Source organism: Silurus meridionalis, chromosome 26 (genome assembly GCF_014805685.1).
Source record: "Silurus meridionalis isolate SWU-2019-XX chromosome 26, ASM1480568v1, whole genome shotgun sequence".
Taxonomy (NCBI): Eukaryota; Metazoa; Chordata; class Actinopteri; order Siluriformes; family Siluridae; genus Silurus; species Silurus meridionalis.
The window spans coordinates 19,029,915-19,045,990 of NC_060909.1; the positions used below are offsets into that span (position 1 = coordinate 19,029,915).

Here is a 16,076-nt window from a genome sequence, read left to right on the forward strand (position 1 = left end):
TACTTCAGACAGGAAGTGCACATATTTGTGCACATGCACAGTACAAATAGTGTTTCCTGTACAGATCAAGTAGCCACATATATACTGTTTTACTGAAACAGCAGGCGGGGGAATCCACACACCTTAAACAGACTACATGAACACCATGGGGAAACGAATGCACTGAGCATTTTGTTGATTAAAGAGTAATTTACTTCACGTTTGCTTTCCAGGATTAATTCGTCAATTAGTCTAGCAGGTGAGACAGGAAATGCAGTGCCCTATTCTTCTAAATCTCAAACGGCCCTTTATTCCCTATACGAGTGTCCTACATGGTGTACATCTTCTATTCTTTGTGTCCCACATAGTAGCTGTGACTTTCATAATTAATGCTAGCACTGATTAAACTTGAGGAATTAATAGAAAACGTGACAGTAGACTTGATATATCACACATCATTATAAGGATTGTGATTGGTCAGGAGGTGTTGATTATTTCTCTGTAACAGAAACTCACACTGGAGCAGCTGCAAATCAAGGGGTTTATACGAACACACTTCGGTCGGCGATTCTGTGGTCACAGCTCGTTCACAGGGACGGCTCACGTATATATGAAAATCTGCCATATAGAGACATTTTTTTGGGACATTAATGAGAGGAGTCTCCGGTATCAGTGTCTCGAAAAAATAAAACTGGTGAAAGAACAACTGTTTAAAACAACAACCAATTTATCAATTTTTTTTTTTTTTTTTAACCTAACTATAAATACAATATACGCCCAAAAATATTAGGACATCCGACAGTTCCAGGCTTCCTCAACTAGATCAGTACCTGTCTTTACTAACACCCTTGTGGCTGCATGAATCTCACAAAAAAACTAAACAAAATCTAGTGGAACATCTTCCCAGAAGAGTGGAGCTCATTATAGGTACAGCATGGAACAGAGTATATCCAGTATAATACCAGATTGTCTTCATTCCTACAGGTCATTATAATTTCTGATCCGAATAAAATAACGAAGCTCGTGCGTCCTGATCTGAGATCAGCCCTGTGCTCATCATCATCAGATGAAAGCCTGAAGTCTTTTTTTAACCCGAGTTTGTGACGTGACGTCCAGCGCTCTTGTTGCTCAGCCAAAGCATCTCTGTCTCTGTCTAATGGTTTATTAATGAAAGCTAATGGCCTCTCTCTCCGTCTCTGCGCTGTATCGATCACTTTAGTCTATCAGAAGCCTAACAGGGCGTCAGAGTGATTCATCAGTCACCGCTGAACCCCTTCAGTCCCACTCGGCTGTGGAACACATCCTGCTCCGATTCACCTCCTCACAACACTAATACACCTGGCAAGTGGGCGGGGCCGAGCAGTCAGGCACGACGCTGAAGCGACTCTACACCACGACTCTACACACCGCGACTCTACACACCGCGACGCTACACACCGCGGTCGACGCTACACACCGCGACGCTACACAGCGCTCTCCCGACGATGCCACACCAGTCATTGCTCAGATATCTAGGAAAGAAAAAGCTTTACGAGTGGGAGGGGCTTACAAGTCATTGTGAGGTCATGCATGCGGAAGATGGCAGATATCACGTGTCCTCCAGGATACTCTATTGCAAGCTGATTATCCCTGAATGACATCATGTGATTAAGGTGATCATCGGGAAAAAATACTAATACGTGCAAGAAAAATGAATATCTGAAAAGAATTCATCATAAAGAAAATCACATTTACGACATAAATAAAATTAAAAAGCGGTAAAACGTGAAGGGTCTGCAAAACACCTGTACAGTTTATGTGATGCTTGTAGCATGAACGTCAATATTTATATTATTATTATAGTATTTATTTTTGCAGATTCTTCTCACGGAACACTCAGAGTCCATTTCCATGCAGAAAAAAAACATCTCATGGTTCTTCTCTTGAACACTGGGAATAATAAAGGAAGAAATGGTAAAGACTAGGCCAGACACACACACACACACACACACACACAGGAGGCGAGGGAGAGACAGAGCGGCACTCAGATCGCAAAGTGCTTTAGTGTGTGTTATTACGGAGGAGTCTGTCAAGGGGGTGTGGGCGGGGCTAACTCTGCTCGTCTTCCTGTTTGAGGCGTTTCCTCAGATGTTCACCAATCGCAGCCAAGGGGTCCGCCTTGAAGGCGGAGTCTTTCATGGCCTCGCTGAAGCGGGACGTTTCCATCTCACTGCAAATCAAAACACACACACTGTACGCTTGAAAACACACACACACGACTTTATATTGTGTGAGCGGGTCTTACAGCAGTTTGCGTTTCTGCACTGGCTTCATCTGACAGAAATCTGTGGGTTCTGCTTTCCTCTTTACCAAACTGAGAAAGAGAAAAGAACAAAAGAAAGAGAACAAAAAGAAAGAGACAGAGAGAGGATGAGTGGTACGAATACGTTTATTACAAAGTGTGTGAATTCTTCTGTAATAATTTACCAAATGCCCCTTTTATATAAATGTGTGTGTGTGTGTGTGTGTGTGTGTGTGTGTGTGTGTGTATGTGTGTGTGTACACAGGTGTCCTGTAACATACCCTTTTTGCTTCTTAGAGGTGGGTGCTTTGATGAAGGGGAGGAGCTCAGGAAGTGCATCAGCCAATATCCTCATATCCCCTACGACGGGCGTGGCCTTGCGGCGTTTGAGCTCCACCTGCTTCTCACGAGCCACTTTAATGGCGCTGATCTCTATGGAGAAACAAGAAGTGAACACAAACGCATGTCCTCCATGTCGCTTCACGCCGACAACTTACTGAGGACCGTGTCCTCAAAAACACGAAAGCCAAACGGACTTCTTAATAACACGAGCGACTGTTTAAAAAAACATTTAAAATATTCACACAGAAACATCAGGAGCTTCCACCTGAGATGTGGAGAAGAATTTCTTTGGAGAAAGATTAAACACAATGACACATCCAGCATTAACTAATTATATACTGAGAAACGTCATCATTTACTGAGAAACTAGCTAACGCATGCTAACGTTTACCATCGTGACGTCATATTTCTCGAAAACTTTGTCCCGGTGTGAAAATTGTGTCCTTTATCGCGGCGTGTATCAGAAGGTCAGTTTGCATTTCTGTGGCAGTGAAATCGATTAACACGTCTCTAATAGCGGTGTGTGTTCGTGTGTGTGTGTGTGTGTGTGTGTGTGTGTGTGTGTAAGAGAGCTCATCCTCCTGCTTGAGGCTGCACACACTCCAAATCTCCATTAAGACCTGATGCTAATTACTGCAGCTGAAGCTTGTGTTACACGCCGCATCGACCCGCTCACAGATTCTGTTTCTAATGAGCGCAGTTACGGGTAAAGGAGAGGACGACCACCACACACACACACACACACACACACACACACACACACACACACACTGGTGCAGAACCAGGACTTATTAAATTATTTCCTACTAGAGATGTTCTGTAGGCGTGTGCAACACTTCATATTATTTACTGAGACACTCACTGGTGAGCCATCGCTCTCGTCTCTCCTTCATCTTCTCCTTCTTCGACTGCTGCTTCTTTCCCTCAGCTCCTGCAGGAACAATGAGCAGATCATTTTGTGTAGCTTTTACACCCAGTTGAAATGTTGTGTAGATGTGTTTTTCCATGTAAATAAATACACAGTTTGAAATGTCTGAATACGGCCTTCAAAAGATCAAACGATTTTACTGCAACCCTCTAAAGATCTGCTCAAGATGAGCTGAATATGTTGGTGTAGTATTTCTATTGATGCCTAGATAGAATGTTGTGTAGTTTTATTTGTGTAGATTGTTGACTAGTTCAACTTTCCAGCTAAACTAAAGCTAAACTTTTGTCCAGTTGTTTTTCTTTTCTTTCTTCAGAAGATCTTCATCAAAACTTTCCACCAATCTTTTCTAGCTCGGTTTATCCATGTTCATTAGGAGTAATGGAGTAAAGAGGATGGACAGGATTAGAAATGAGTTTATTAGAGGGACAGCACATGTAGGACGTTTTGGAGACAAGGTGAGGGAGGTGAGATTGAGATGGTTTGGACATGTGCAGAGGAGGGACATGGGGTATATCAGTAGGAGAATGCTGAGGATGGAGACACCAGGAAGGAGGAAAAGAGGAAGACAGAGGAGGAGGTTTATGGATGTGGTGAGGGAAGCCTGCAGATAGTTGGTGTGAAAGAGGCAGATGTAGAGGACAGGGGGTATGGAGACGGATGACCCGCTGTGGCGCCCCCTAATGGGAGAAGCTGAAAGAAGATAATTTTTCTTAGTTTGAGTTTTTCTGGCAGCTAAAATGAGTTTATCTAGAATGGTGTGTAGATTTGACACCTATTTGGAATGTTATGTAGATCATAATGTAGTTTATCTCCTTTTCTGGAGATAAAGGAATAAAGTTCTAAGGTCTAAATTTAACCTTAAATAAATCTGAACATTTTGATGTAGCAGTGCTTTACAGCATTACTTCAGATCAATTTAATTTTGTCTATTTAGAAATTTGCGTAGTTTTTCTACATTGTTAGAATTTTGTGTGCTAAAATGTAAGTTGTACAGCTAGGATTGTATGTAGCTAGAAATTTGTGGAGAAAGGATTTGGTTAGATTTATATATAGCTGGAACAGATGTGTTATTAGACTTGTGTCACTCAGGTTACTGCCTATTTTGTGCTGTGAAATATTTTTATATTTAGATCAGTGACTTACAGTTTTATGTAGTTAGAATGTGTGTGTGTGTGTGTGTGTGTGTGTATCACTATTTTGAGTGTTTACCTTGTGTAAAGAAAGTTGTGTTGTATTGCATATAAACACACAACTGTAGACAACAATATGGGAACATTATCCACTTTGTGCCTTGCAGAGATAAGCATGAAAGGTGAGTGAGTGAGTGAGTGAGTGAGTGAGTGAGTGAGTGAGTGAGTGAGTGAGTGAGTGAGTGAGAGAGAGAGAGAGAGAGAGAGAGAGAGAGAGAGAGAGAGAGAGAGAGAGAATGAGCTTTACACACAATGTGTGAGCATGTAGTGATTAGTGCAGTGTGTTATCATAGCTGCGAGTAACTTCCTGCTGCCGGATGACACGACGCAATCAGAGCACTGTGTGTGTGTGTGTGTGTGTGTGTGTGTGTGTGTGTGTGTGTGTCTGTCTGTCTGTCTGTCTGTCTGTGTGTGTGTGTGTGTGTGTGTGTGTGTGAGAGACAATTGGAAGTGACAAGGCCAGAATGTTAGTAGTCATGATTAGCAGATGTGTGTTTTGTTTGTAGTGACTAACTGATACCTCAGTGCACAATGGATAATCTACTGGTGGGTGTGTGTGTGTGTGTGTGTGTGTGTGTGTGTGTGTGTGTGTGGTGTGTGTGTGTGTGTGTTCAAAATAGATAACAGTTTCCACATCTGTGCTGAAAGTAAACTATTTGATATCTAGATTTACCAGTGTATTTTCTCAATGATCTCTCTCTCTCTCTCTCTCTCTCTCTCTCTCTCTCTCTCTCACACTCACACACTCACACACACACACACACACACACACACACACACACACACACACACACACACACACACACACACACCCACCCACCCCCCAGTGGATTATCCATTGTGGACCGAGGTATCAGTTGTTAACTACAAACAAACACACACTATACACACAGGGGATTTGAATCAAAGCCTGTTCCAACTCCTCCAATCAGTTTAATCCATATGCAAAATTACTGTGACACGACTTTTCCACTTATATGAGGTAAAACGTTGTCCAGCGTAGCAATGTCTCTCAAGCCAGCTCCATGAAGATCTAAAGATCTGCTTTTCATGGGCTAGAGTGGAAGATCTCCTGCTACAGACCTCCAACCCTATTGAACAATGAGGTGTTCACAATGACTGCACCCCAGGCCTCCTCACCTCATCTACACCAGTACTGGACTTTACTAACACCCTTGTGCATGAATAAATCTTACACATATATCCTCAAAATCTAGTGGAACATCTTCCCAGAAGAGTGGAGCTCATTATAAGAGCGAATGAAGACCCAATGTGGAATGAGATGTTCACAAAGCGCATGCTGAGCTTATGCTCCGGTGTCCACAAACTTTTGGCCACAGAGTGCAGCTTCGTATAAACATTGTACTAGAAAAATATAGCAGGAAATAAAACCAACATCCAGATCCCACAGCCCAAAATCCAGATCCCACAGCCCAACATCCAGATCCCACAGCCCAACATCCAGATCCCACAGCCCAACATCCAGATCACAGCCCAACATCCACATCACAGCCCAACATCCACATCACAGCCCAACATCCACATCACAGCCCAACATCCACATCACAGCCCAACATCCACATCACAGCCCAACATCCAGATCACAGCCCAACATCCACATCACAGCCCAACATCCACATCACAGCCCAACATCCACATCACAGACCAACATCCAGATCACAGACCAACATCCACATCACAGCCCAACATCCAGATCACAGACCAACATCCACATCACAGACCAACATCCACATCACAGACGTTCAGAAACGTACTGACACACGTCACTGTGTGGATTCATTACAGGGTCTAACAGGTTCAAGTGCTTCTTCAGCTTCCAGATCTCTTTTTTTCCACTCGTCCGTGGGGGCTGCGGGATTAACGAGGTCCCGTCACGTCCCCGAGGTCAAAGGTTAAACTGTAATGCAGAATGTTGAGCCACTGGTTTGTTCAGAAAACCTTCATCTTCCCTCCTCAGATGAAGTGATGAAGAGCCTCACCACAGCCATGTTTATGTGCTGTAGCAGAGCGATAAGAATCTCCACACACACACACACACACACACACACACACCACCTCGCTTCCATCCACCCCCCCGCCACCTCCACATCCCGCTTTCCCCACATCCTGTCCCGGGAGGATATCGTCTTCCCAGAGCTGGCAGAAATGGACACGGCTCGATGAAGAGCGGAGACGAGGCCGGGGTTAACGAGGCGGTTTTTTTTCGGGTCACGGTGAGACACCGATACTGCGATTACAGAGAGAAAAGCGTTCGGACTGTCAAAGCAGAGACGCAGGAGCATCGATCCACACGGGAGAGTCATACACGGAGAAAAGTACACCTTCATCATCATCATCATCATCCTCCTCCTCCTCCTCCTCCGGGTACGACTACACCAATAATAATAATAACAATATATTAATGTGACTACTGTTCATACAATAATAAATCAATGATTTTTATTATACAATCATAAATAAAATATATTCATACTTTAATATTTATACATTATAATAACATTTATACAATAATAATAATTATAAGATTATCATCAACTATAACTAGTGATCTCAATATAATACTTTACTACTATATCACTTATCAAATTAATTATTATTGATATTTAATACACAAATAAATAGTAGTATGAATAGTATTAGATATACTAATATTACACTGCATTATTATTATTATTATTATTATTATCATTAATAGCATTTTTTGCATGACCTTTCCAGTAGTTGTTGTGTTTATAATAATAATAATAATAATAATAATAATAATAATAATAATATCCTCAGTAGAATTCATTGTCTTTTTGTGATCTTTTCAGTAGTAGAGTAATTTTTATTATTATTATTATTATTATTATTATTATTATCATCAGTAGAATTATATGTATATATATATATATATATATATATATATATATATATATATATATATATATATATATATGTATATATATTTGTGACCTTTTCAGTAGTTTTTGTGTTATTATTATTATTTTATTGATTTATTTGTATTATTATGGCAGTAAATCTTTGACTCGTCTGCGTTAAACTGATGGCATTTGGCCCACGCCCTCATCCAGGACGACCTACAGCTAAGCACTTGAGGGCAGTTGCAGCCTGATGATGCTGGGATTCAACCTCAAGACCTTCAATCAAAAGTCCACCGTCTTAACCACAGAGCTTCCACTCAGCAGAGTTATGAGCAGACTCCAGAACACGTACAGATCAGACGTTTACAGAAGAACAGAGGTGGACTCGATGGTTATAAGACACTGTGAGGTGATTATATGAGCTCCACACTGATGGTGTTTGATCTCACTGCAGATCAGCGCTGGAGTCAGAACAAATCCTCTACTTCAGTCAAAGCAGAAAAACCTCGAGAAAAACTGTTACTCAGGATAAAATATCAAACTGATTTTATTTTACTAACATTACATCTCTGAGTTATAAACAATAAATAAATAAATACCAGAGTCTCATTAACTGTTCATTACAACTAAATGTGAATCAACCTGGTAACCATTAAATTCCACAATTTACATAAAAGATCTTCCCACTCAAGTTTGTCCCTTAAGTTACTCTAGAAGGCTTAAACGCAATACTGTATGGGCAAAAGTTTGTGGACACCTGACCATTAGATTCTTATGAGACTCTCATTAAAAGTCCGTCCACATTGAGTCTCCATTCGCTCTTATACTGAGCTCCACTCTTCTGGGGAGATGTTCCACTAGATCTTGTGTAAGATTTATTCATGCACAAGGATGTTGGTAAAGTCAGGTCCTAATCTTCCACATCTTCTGAAGTCCCTTCTGAAGGGAAAATGTCATGCTACAGCTTCCAGACACATACGCGTGAGTAATATGTGATCGGTGCTGCCCTCTAGCGGTGACAAACGCAGTGACAGTTTATTTAATTATCAATAACACACAGTGTCTCACCTCGGGGTGGTTCTGCTGGTGGTTCTGCTGGTGGTTCTGGAGAATCTCTAAGAGTTTGAACTAGAGCTTCAGGAGGAATCACAGTTCCAGCAAAAATCCCCGTGGGGAAGTTAAACGCCTGTTTGTGTGAGAAAAAGAAACTGATTACAAATCCAGGAACTAAGAGGTCCATCATCTTACTGCTCATCACACACACACACACACACACACACACACACACACACATACATACACATACACACACACACACACACACACACACACACACACACACACACACACATTCCTGACTGAATTCACAGAGTTCCAGTGGAGAAATAGGATGAACTCATGACACAGATAAGCAGGAACACCTGTGCTGACTAAAAGTATTGGCACCCCACTGAAGCGCAGGGATCTTTATTGTATAAATAAATAAATAAATAAATGAAATGGAATGAGAAGGCCAGAGGGACATGGTGAAGAGACACAGTGAAGTGCACTAATACCCTAAAGCCCCACTCACCTGCACCTGTGTGGGGTTTTTCTCAGCACGTGTCCGGTGTGTATCTGCTCCTGTAGTGAGGTGAGAAGGTGAGATGAAGATCTTCTCCACACTCGCTACACTCTGACCCGTCCCTGAGTTGATCTTCACGGCGTCCTGGTGGAGTTTCTGCCGCGCGCGTTTGATTTTCCCCACCATTTTAATTCCGATTAAACCTGAGCAGTTAAATGTCCTTGTTTTCTCACACACACGTGTTCAGGATACAGTGAGTTCACCACAAATCACTTCCGGGTCGTTATGTAGTGCACTACGTAGTGAGCAGTATCTGTTATATGTAACCCGGATGTAGTGCACAAGAGTAGTGAGGGAGAAGAGATTTAGGCTTCTGCTACTGTACGGAGTGTCCGTGTTTGTGGTCCGACGATTAAAAGTGTCCGGATTCAAACAGGATCCCTGACTTCAGTTCCCTTTCAATTAAAACCTGTATTTATTTATTTGATTTCAATCAGTGGGAATATTCTTTATCAACACAGATAGATAGATAGATAGATAGATAGATAGATAGATAGATAGATAGATAGATAGATAGATAGATAGATAGAGAGAGAGAGAGAGATAGATAGATAGACAGACAGACAGACAGACAGATAGACAGATAGACAGACAGACAGACAGAAAATAGACAGACAGACAGACAGATAATAGATAGACAGACAGACAGACAGACAGACAGACAGATAGATGTTTCACCCATCACAGTGTGAAAGAAATAAACACAATTTTACACTCACGTACTAAAAACGTTTATTGTGGGTTGTGTGTGGCTTTGATCACATGACCACGTGAGGTGACATCTGTAGAAACAGCAGGTGCATGAAATCTTTATAATAAAGCACAATAAGAGCACAGCGTATAAAAATAATACTATTGATCAGCAGCGTGAGTTTACAAAACCACAACCATCAAATCTTTCCACAAAGTAGAATAAATGTAATATTAGCACGTATCTTATTAATACTTAACATAAAAACACTGCAGGAAAACAAAGTAATAGGAACTTATTGATTATTAATACTAATATCACTGCTGTGTATGCGCCCATATTCCTATTTTTCCCGTTGCCTAGCAACAGTACACTCATGATAGTGAATGGCCAATGTAACATTTCCTGTAGATCAAAATACGTCAAACACGTGAAGTTTGTTTGGTCAAAGCAGGACGATGTGTGTTTTGGTCACGTGAACGTCGGGACACAGCAGCTGGTTCAGGTAAAGTCTTCTAGCCACCAGTAAGTCACGTGACCCAACAGCTCAGAACTACAAGGTATAAATGTCATTTATCGCATAAATCAGATGACACACTGCACGACGCTGTTCAATAATCAACACCGAAATCATCTTCTGAATATACGAGGGATTAAAAAAAAAAAACATTTTGGCGCACGATTATAACTTCTATAGAACACAAAACTATACAATAAATAACAATAACAATAAAAAACTATATCCAGTTTTAGCCAAAAACATTATAAAGCACCTGCTGCTGTTATGGTTCAGTGTGTGTGTGTGTGTGTGTGTGTGTGTGTGTGTGTGTGTGTGTGTGTGTTTATCGCTCTGAAATAGGGCTCATGCCCTGAGCAGATGTTAAGTTGCGTCTTTAATCCTGATGTGAACGAAGAGTGAGGATGGAGGGATGCTGGTTCCGTCCTTCGACAGGAGGTGGATGTGACGATAACCTGAGAGTAGATGTGAGGAATAAAAATAAGACATTAGCGTGCGATACAGAAGCAGCATGGAGGAGAACAAACACGTGTACAAACAAATGTACAAATTTCAATCTGAATGCAAAATACATTGTATGACCAAAAGTTTTGGAACATCTGAATTTTTAAAACTTCTGTGGGTCTTAACCAAACCTTTAGCAAAACACTGGACTCAGTTGAGTCTGAGGCTCTGGTTCAAATTCTCAGAGTTCCTCCTAAACCTTCATAGGAACCATCAGCAAAACAAACAGAACTGACAGTAGAACAGCCCCGAGGTGAAACACTGACTGAGTGTGTTATTAATAATCATTTATGTTATTGTCGTGTTTGTGCCGTTTACATTGTTACTGCGCTCTTTCACCGCTAGAGGGCAGCACAAACCAACTATTACTCACTCATACACGGCACGGCGAAAAGTATTCAGAATTTCTTCTTCACTTGAACCAGGAGACCCAAACCCGTTTCAGCATGACTGCGCACAAAGCCAGCTCCATGAAGATCTGCTTTCCACGGGTTGGGAGATGTGGAAGATCTCCTGTTATAGAGCTCCAACCTTATTGAACACCTACACCAGACCGCCTCACCTACATCAGTATATGACTTTACTAACTCCCCTGTGGCTGAATGAATCTCCACCACGTCTAGTGAAACATCTTCCCAAAAGATTGGAGCTCATTATAACAGGAAATGAAGATTAGATGTGGAATGGGACATTCAAAAAGTACATATAAAGTGAACTGAAGTGTCCACAAACCTTTGGCCATATCATGTGTGTGTATATATATATACAGATAGATAGATAGATAGATAGATAGATAGATAGATAGATAGATAGATAGATAGATAGATAGACAGACAGACAGACAGACAGACAGACAGACAGACAGACAGACAGACAGACAGACAGACAGACAGATAGATAGACTACACAGACACACACCTTGCTGTATACAGGAGAAAGGCAGTGTGTACTGTCCTACGAAGTCGTTCTTTGATGTTTTGTCGTAGTCCTCCACCACAAAGCGTATCAGAGCCAGTTCAGGGATGTGAACGGTGAAGTTCAGTGTATCGTTCCATATGGGGTTAAAACCTGCAGAGGAACGAAAACACAATCATACACAGAGACAAACAGAGCGATTCCAAACTGGTTAAGGAGAAAGGAACACATGAACTTAATAAGGAACTGAAGTAACACAGTCCAGGGAATTATTGCCACATCTTCTGCATCTTCATGCAGTTCTGAACTCCTATAAATGCATCCTGCAGTTCTACAATCTGCACACGTAGATTCCATTCGCTTGCTTTCTAAATGAAACATGTGAAACATGGTGTGTTGCAGAAGCAGCGTTTGTGAGTGTTGCTGGAGGACCGTTGTTTTCGATGTGGCGTGTTTCTTGTTTGGCCTGATCCTGAGGAACTCCGTGAATCTCCACTCGCACTAGCGGGTCGATGATCGAACCTTCCTTCATGTTCACCTTGGGCAGCTGCTGACCGCTGATCACCTACACACACACACACACACACACAGTATAGTCGGGATCAATTAAAATCTGGAAATAGAAGTCGGATCCACTGCATGGTAACAGGGGGAATCGTATCGTATCGTATCGTATCATATCATAGCTGCTTCACGTGTATCTTCAAAGTATCGTATCGTCGGCTACGCCCCCGAGATGTGAATCACATCGGCCTCAGTGATAGAGATGCACATCACCAGTGTGTACGAATCTTTTCCCAGATTACACAAAATGCATCATGTACATCATTATGTTTTTTTGTCCACACTTTGAGCTCAATCCTGTACCTGTACGGTGAGAGTCAGGGGTGTGTTCCCGTCTCCGTTTTGCGGGTGTTCCGGGTCAAACCGGTCCTCCGCGTGTCGCATAAACGCCGGCTTGAGAACATAACCACAGCGAGCGTTCTGACTGAAGAGACCGTCGTTCAGATCCATCTCCACACCGGCCGTCTGGAAGTTCAGAGCCACTGAGGGGAGACAAGTGTTTCTACTTTACAGCACAAACTAAACCGCAGCCAGAGGTGGTAGAAGTCCACACATCCTTCACTCAGTAGAAGTGCAGATGCTGATGTTTTAAAAGATTCTGGTAAAAGTTGAACTTCTGACTGCACTTTTTTTTACTCAAGTGAAAGTAAAGAAGTTTGAGCTCTGACATGTTCTTCAGTATAAACTAGTGATTATTACTACCTGTTTTAGTGTCACGCTGGAAACTGAACCTCATGTCATATTAATATATTAATATAAAATAATTTCAGATGTTGTTCTCTAATGAATGTGTCCAGGCTGAAGATCCACCATGTATAACACAAGCAGAGAAACGATGATGACGATCAGGAACGTCTCTGTTCTTATCACTGACTCCCTCTGTCTCATCCACATTAACCCCAGACTTCTTACTGCCTCCTGCTCTGCTTACTGTGAGCTTCAGACACTAGTCTACGTCTGTGGTGTGTGAGGAAATGATGCACCAGTGGATTAAAAAAGCAGCGTAATGAGAAGAAACATGTTGATGTGCTGAAAACGGTGCGGTGAGAAGAAAAAACATCGATCACCAGATGGATTAAAACTAAAGTAACGAGTCTGTTGTGAAAATAAGTGAAAGTAAAAAGTCTGAAGTAAAATTCTGATACCAGAAAAATATAATTTAGTACAGTTTAGTACTTTATTATTTCCCTCCTCTGACCGTAACCGAGTTCACTCACCAATTTGGCAACCTGCATTCCACATCTCCTGTGGGTTGAAGTTGGACGAGTCTGTCCTCAGGCCGCTGGGGTAAATACGGGTCAACTGACGTCCGTTATGATGCACAAATTCTGCTCCTGTTACAAAGAGACGCAAAATCTACTGATACAAATCAATGTTTTTAATATTCAAATCAATATTATTCTCTAGTCGGTGTGAATAGTGGATTGTGATTGGATGGAAGGAGTTCAGGTGTAAATAGTGGATTGTGATTGGCTGAAAGGAGTTCAGGTGTGAATAGTGGATTGTGATTGGCTGTAAGGAGTTCAGGTGTGAATAGTGGATTGTGATTGGCTGGAGTTCAGGTGTGAATAGTGGATTGTGATTGGCTGGAAGGAGTTCAGGTGTGAATAGTGGATTGTGATTGGCTGGAAGGAGTTCAGGTGTAAATAGTGAATTGTGATTGGCTGGAAGGAGTTCAGGTGTGAATAGTGGATTGTAATTGGATGGAAGGAGTTCAGGTGTGAATAGTGGATTGTGATTGGCTGGAAGGAGTTCAGGTGTGAATAGTGGATTGTGATTGGCTGGAAGGAGTTCAGGTGAATAGTGGATTGTGATTGGCTGGAAGGAGTTCAGGTGTGAATAGTGGATTGTGATTGGCTGGAAGGAGTTCAGGTGTGAATAGTGGACTGTGATTGGCTGGAAGGAGTTCAGGTGTGAATAGTGGACTGTGATTGGCTGGAAGGAGTTCAGGTGTGAATAGTGGATTGTGATTGGATGGAAGGAGTTCAGTTGTGAATAGTGGATTGTGATTGGCTGGAAGGAGTTCAGGTGTGAATAGTGGATTGTGATTGGCTGGAAGGAGTTCAGGTGTGAATAGTGGATTGTGATTGGCTGAAGGAGTTCAGGTGTGAATAGTGGACTGTGATTGGCTGGAAGGAGTTCGGGTGTGAATAGTGGACTGTGATTGGCTGGAAGGAGTTCAGGTGTGAATAGTGGATTGTGATTGGCTGGAAGGAGTTCAGGTGTGAATAGTGGATTGTGATTGGATGGAAGGAGTTCAGGTGTGAATAGTGGATTGTGATTGGCTGGAAGGAGTTCAGGTGTGAATAGTGGATTGTGATTGGCTGGAAGAAGTTCAGGTGTGAATAGTGGATTGTGATTGGCTGGAAGAGTTCAGGTGTGAATACTGGATTGTGATTGGCTGAAAGGAGTTCAGGTGTGAATAGTGGATTGTGATTGGCTGGAAGAAGTTCAGGTGTGAATAGTGGATTGTGATTGGCTGAAAGGAGTTCAGGTGTGAATAGTGGATTGTGATTGGCTGGAAGGAGTTCAGGTGTGAATAGTGGATTGTGATTGGCTGGAAGTTCAGGTGTGAATAGTGGATTGTGATTGGCTGAAGGAGTTCAGGTGTGAGTTCAGAGCGTTGAACACGCAGGTAGTTTGCATTGATCAGTTGAATCTAAATGAATGTGATTGTACACTCCCACGTGTTTCCCCGGTTTGTAGATTAAAACACTTCACCTCCTTCCTTCATGTGTTTTCTGGCTTTGGACTCGGTGAAAGACGACACTTCATAGAACCTGGAGTGGACGCGCGAGTGTTTAAAGCCATTAAGCGCACGCTCCTGCAGTACACCACGCAGTCCGATAGCTCTTTAGACAAATGCTGTCCTGATTTCTGTACACACACACACACACACACACACACACACACACACACACATGCAGCTATTACTAAAAGTTTCTGTACAACAAAATAAAGATCAGGTTTTAGAGTCATATATACACTATATGGGCCAAAAGTTTGTGGACACCGGACCATAAGATTCCCATGTGCTTTCTGAACATCACATTTAGTCTCCATTTTGCTGTTATAATAACCTAAAAAAAATTCATGCTTTATCCGAACATCAGGTCAGGTGTCCGGATACTTTTGAGTACACCCTGTGTGTACAGTGTTTTTTCCCCCAAACAGACGGCAGGGTGGGGTTTGGTCCTGTATTGAAATATCACGTGATATCGGGTTACATGAGCTACTGCAGTATCGACATTAATTAGTGTTATCAGGTGACATCTGGTTATGAACACGTGTTGATGTAATGCTAAGATGAAGCTCAGTCATGTAGTGAGGGAACAGATGCTGTGCTGAAACAGATCCACTGCAGAAACATTCTTACACACACACACAACCAGAGAGTCTCTACCTGACACACACACACACACACACACACACACACACACACACACACACAACCAGAGAGTCTCTACCTGACACACACACACACACACACACACACACACACACACACACACACACACACACACACACGCATACAGAGGCCACACCCCTTCACCTAGACTAACATGACTCGAAGCCACACCCCCTCCACTTAAATATACATGAGTAGAGGCCACACCCCTTTAACACAGACTATCGTGCACAGAGGCCACCCCTTT

The 16,076-nt window shown here is 42.1% G+C and overlaps 2 protein-coding genes across 3 annotated transcripts in view; both read right to left on the reverse strand.

The window, feature by feature from the left end:
• Nucleotides 1-1,687: 1,687 nt before the first annotated feature.
• Nucleotides 1,688-9,484, reverse strand: slx9 (SLX9 ribosome biogenesis factor). 2 transcript variants are annotated; one of them, XM_046840185.1, is made up of 7 exons: nt 9,179-9,484; nt 8,674-8,791; nt 3,465-3,533; nt 2,542-2,692; nt 2,264-2,332; nt 2,037-2,188; nt 1,688-1,908 (listed from the first exon to the last, which is right to left on the reverse strand). In XM_046840185.1, exons 1-6 carry the CDS (start codon nt 9,353-9,355, stop codon nt 2,068-2,070), a joined length of 705 nt encoding a protein of 234 aa, XP_046696141.1. In that variant the 5' UTR covers nt 9,356-9,484; the 3' UTR covers nt 1,688-1,908; nt 2,037-2,067. The 2 variants fall into 2 exon arrangements, with proteins under 2 accessions (XP_046696141.1, XP_046696140.1); XM_046840184.1 differs by having other exon boundaries at nt 1,688-2,188; nt 9,179-9,481.
• A 465-nt stretch (nt 9,485-9,949) lies between these two features.
• plcd4a (phospholipase C, delta 4a) overlaps nt 9,950-16,076 on the reverse strand; it is a 15,710-nt gene continuing 9,583 nt past the window's right edge. Inside the window, 7 exon segments of the mRNA XM_046840179.1 lie at nt 9,950-10,892; nt 11,860-12,009; nt 12,289-12,421; nt 12,724-12,902; nt 13,638-13,754; nt 15,142-15,237; nt 15,240-15,297. Of these exon segments, the coding sequence (XP_046696135.1) occupies nt 10,801-10,892; nt 11,860-12,009; nt 12,289-12,421; nt 12,724-12,902; nt 13,638-13,754; nt 15,142-15,237; nt 15,240-15,297 (825 nt within the window). The 3' untranslated portion in view covers nt 9,950-10,800.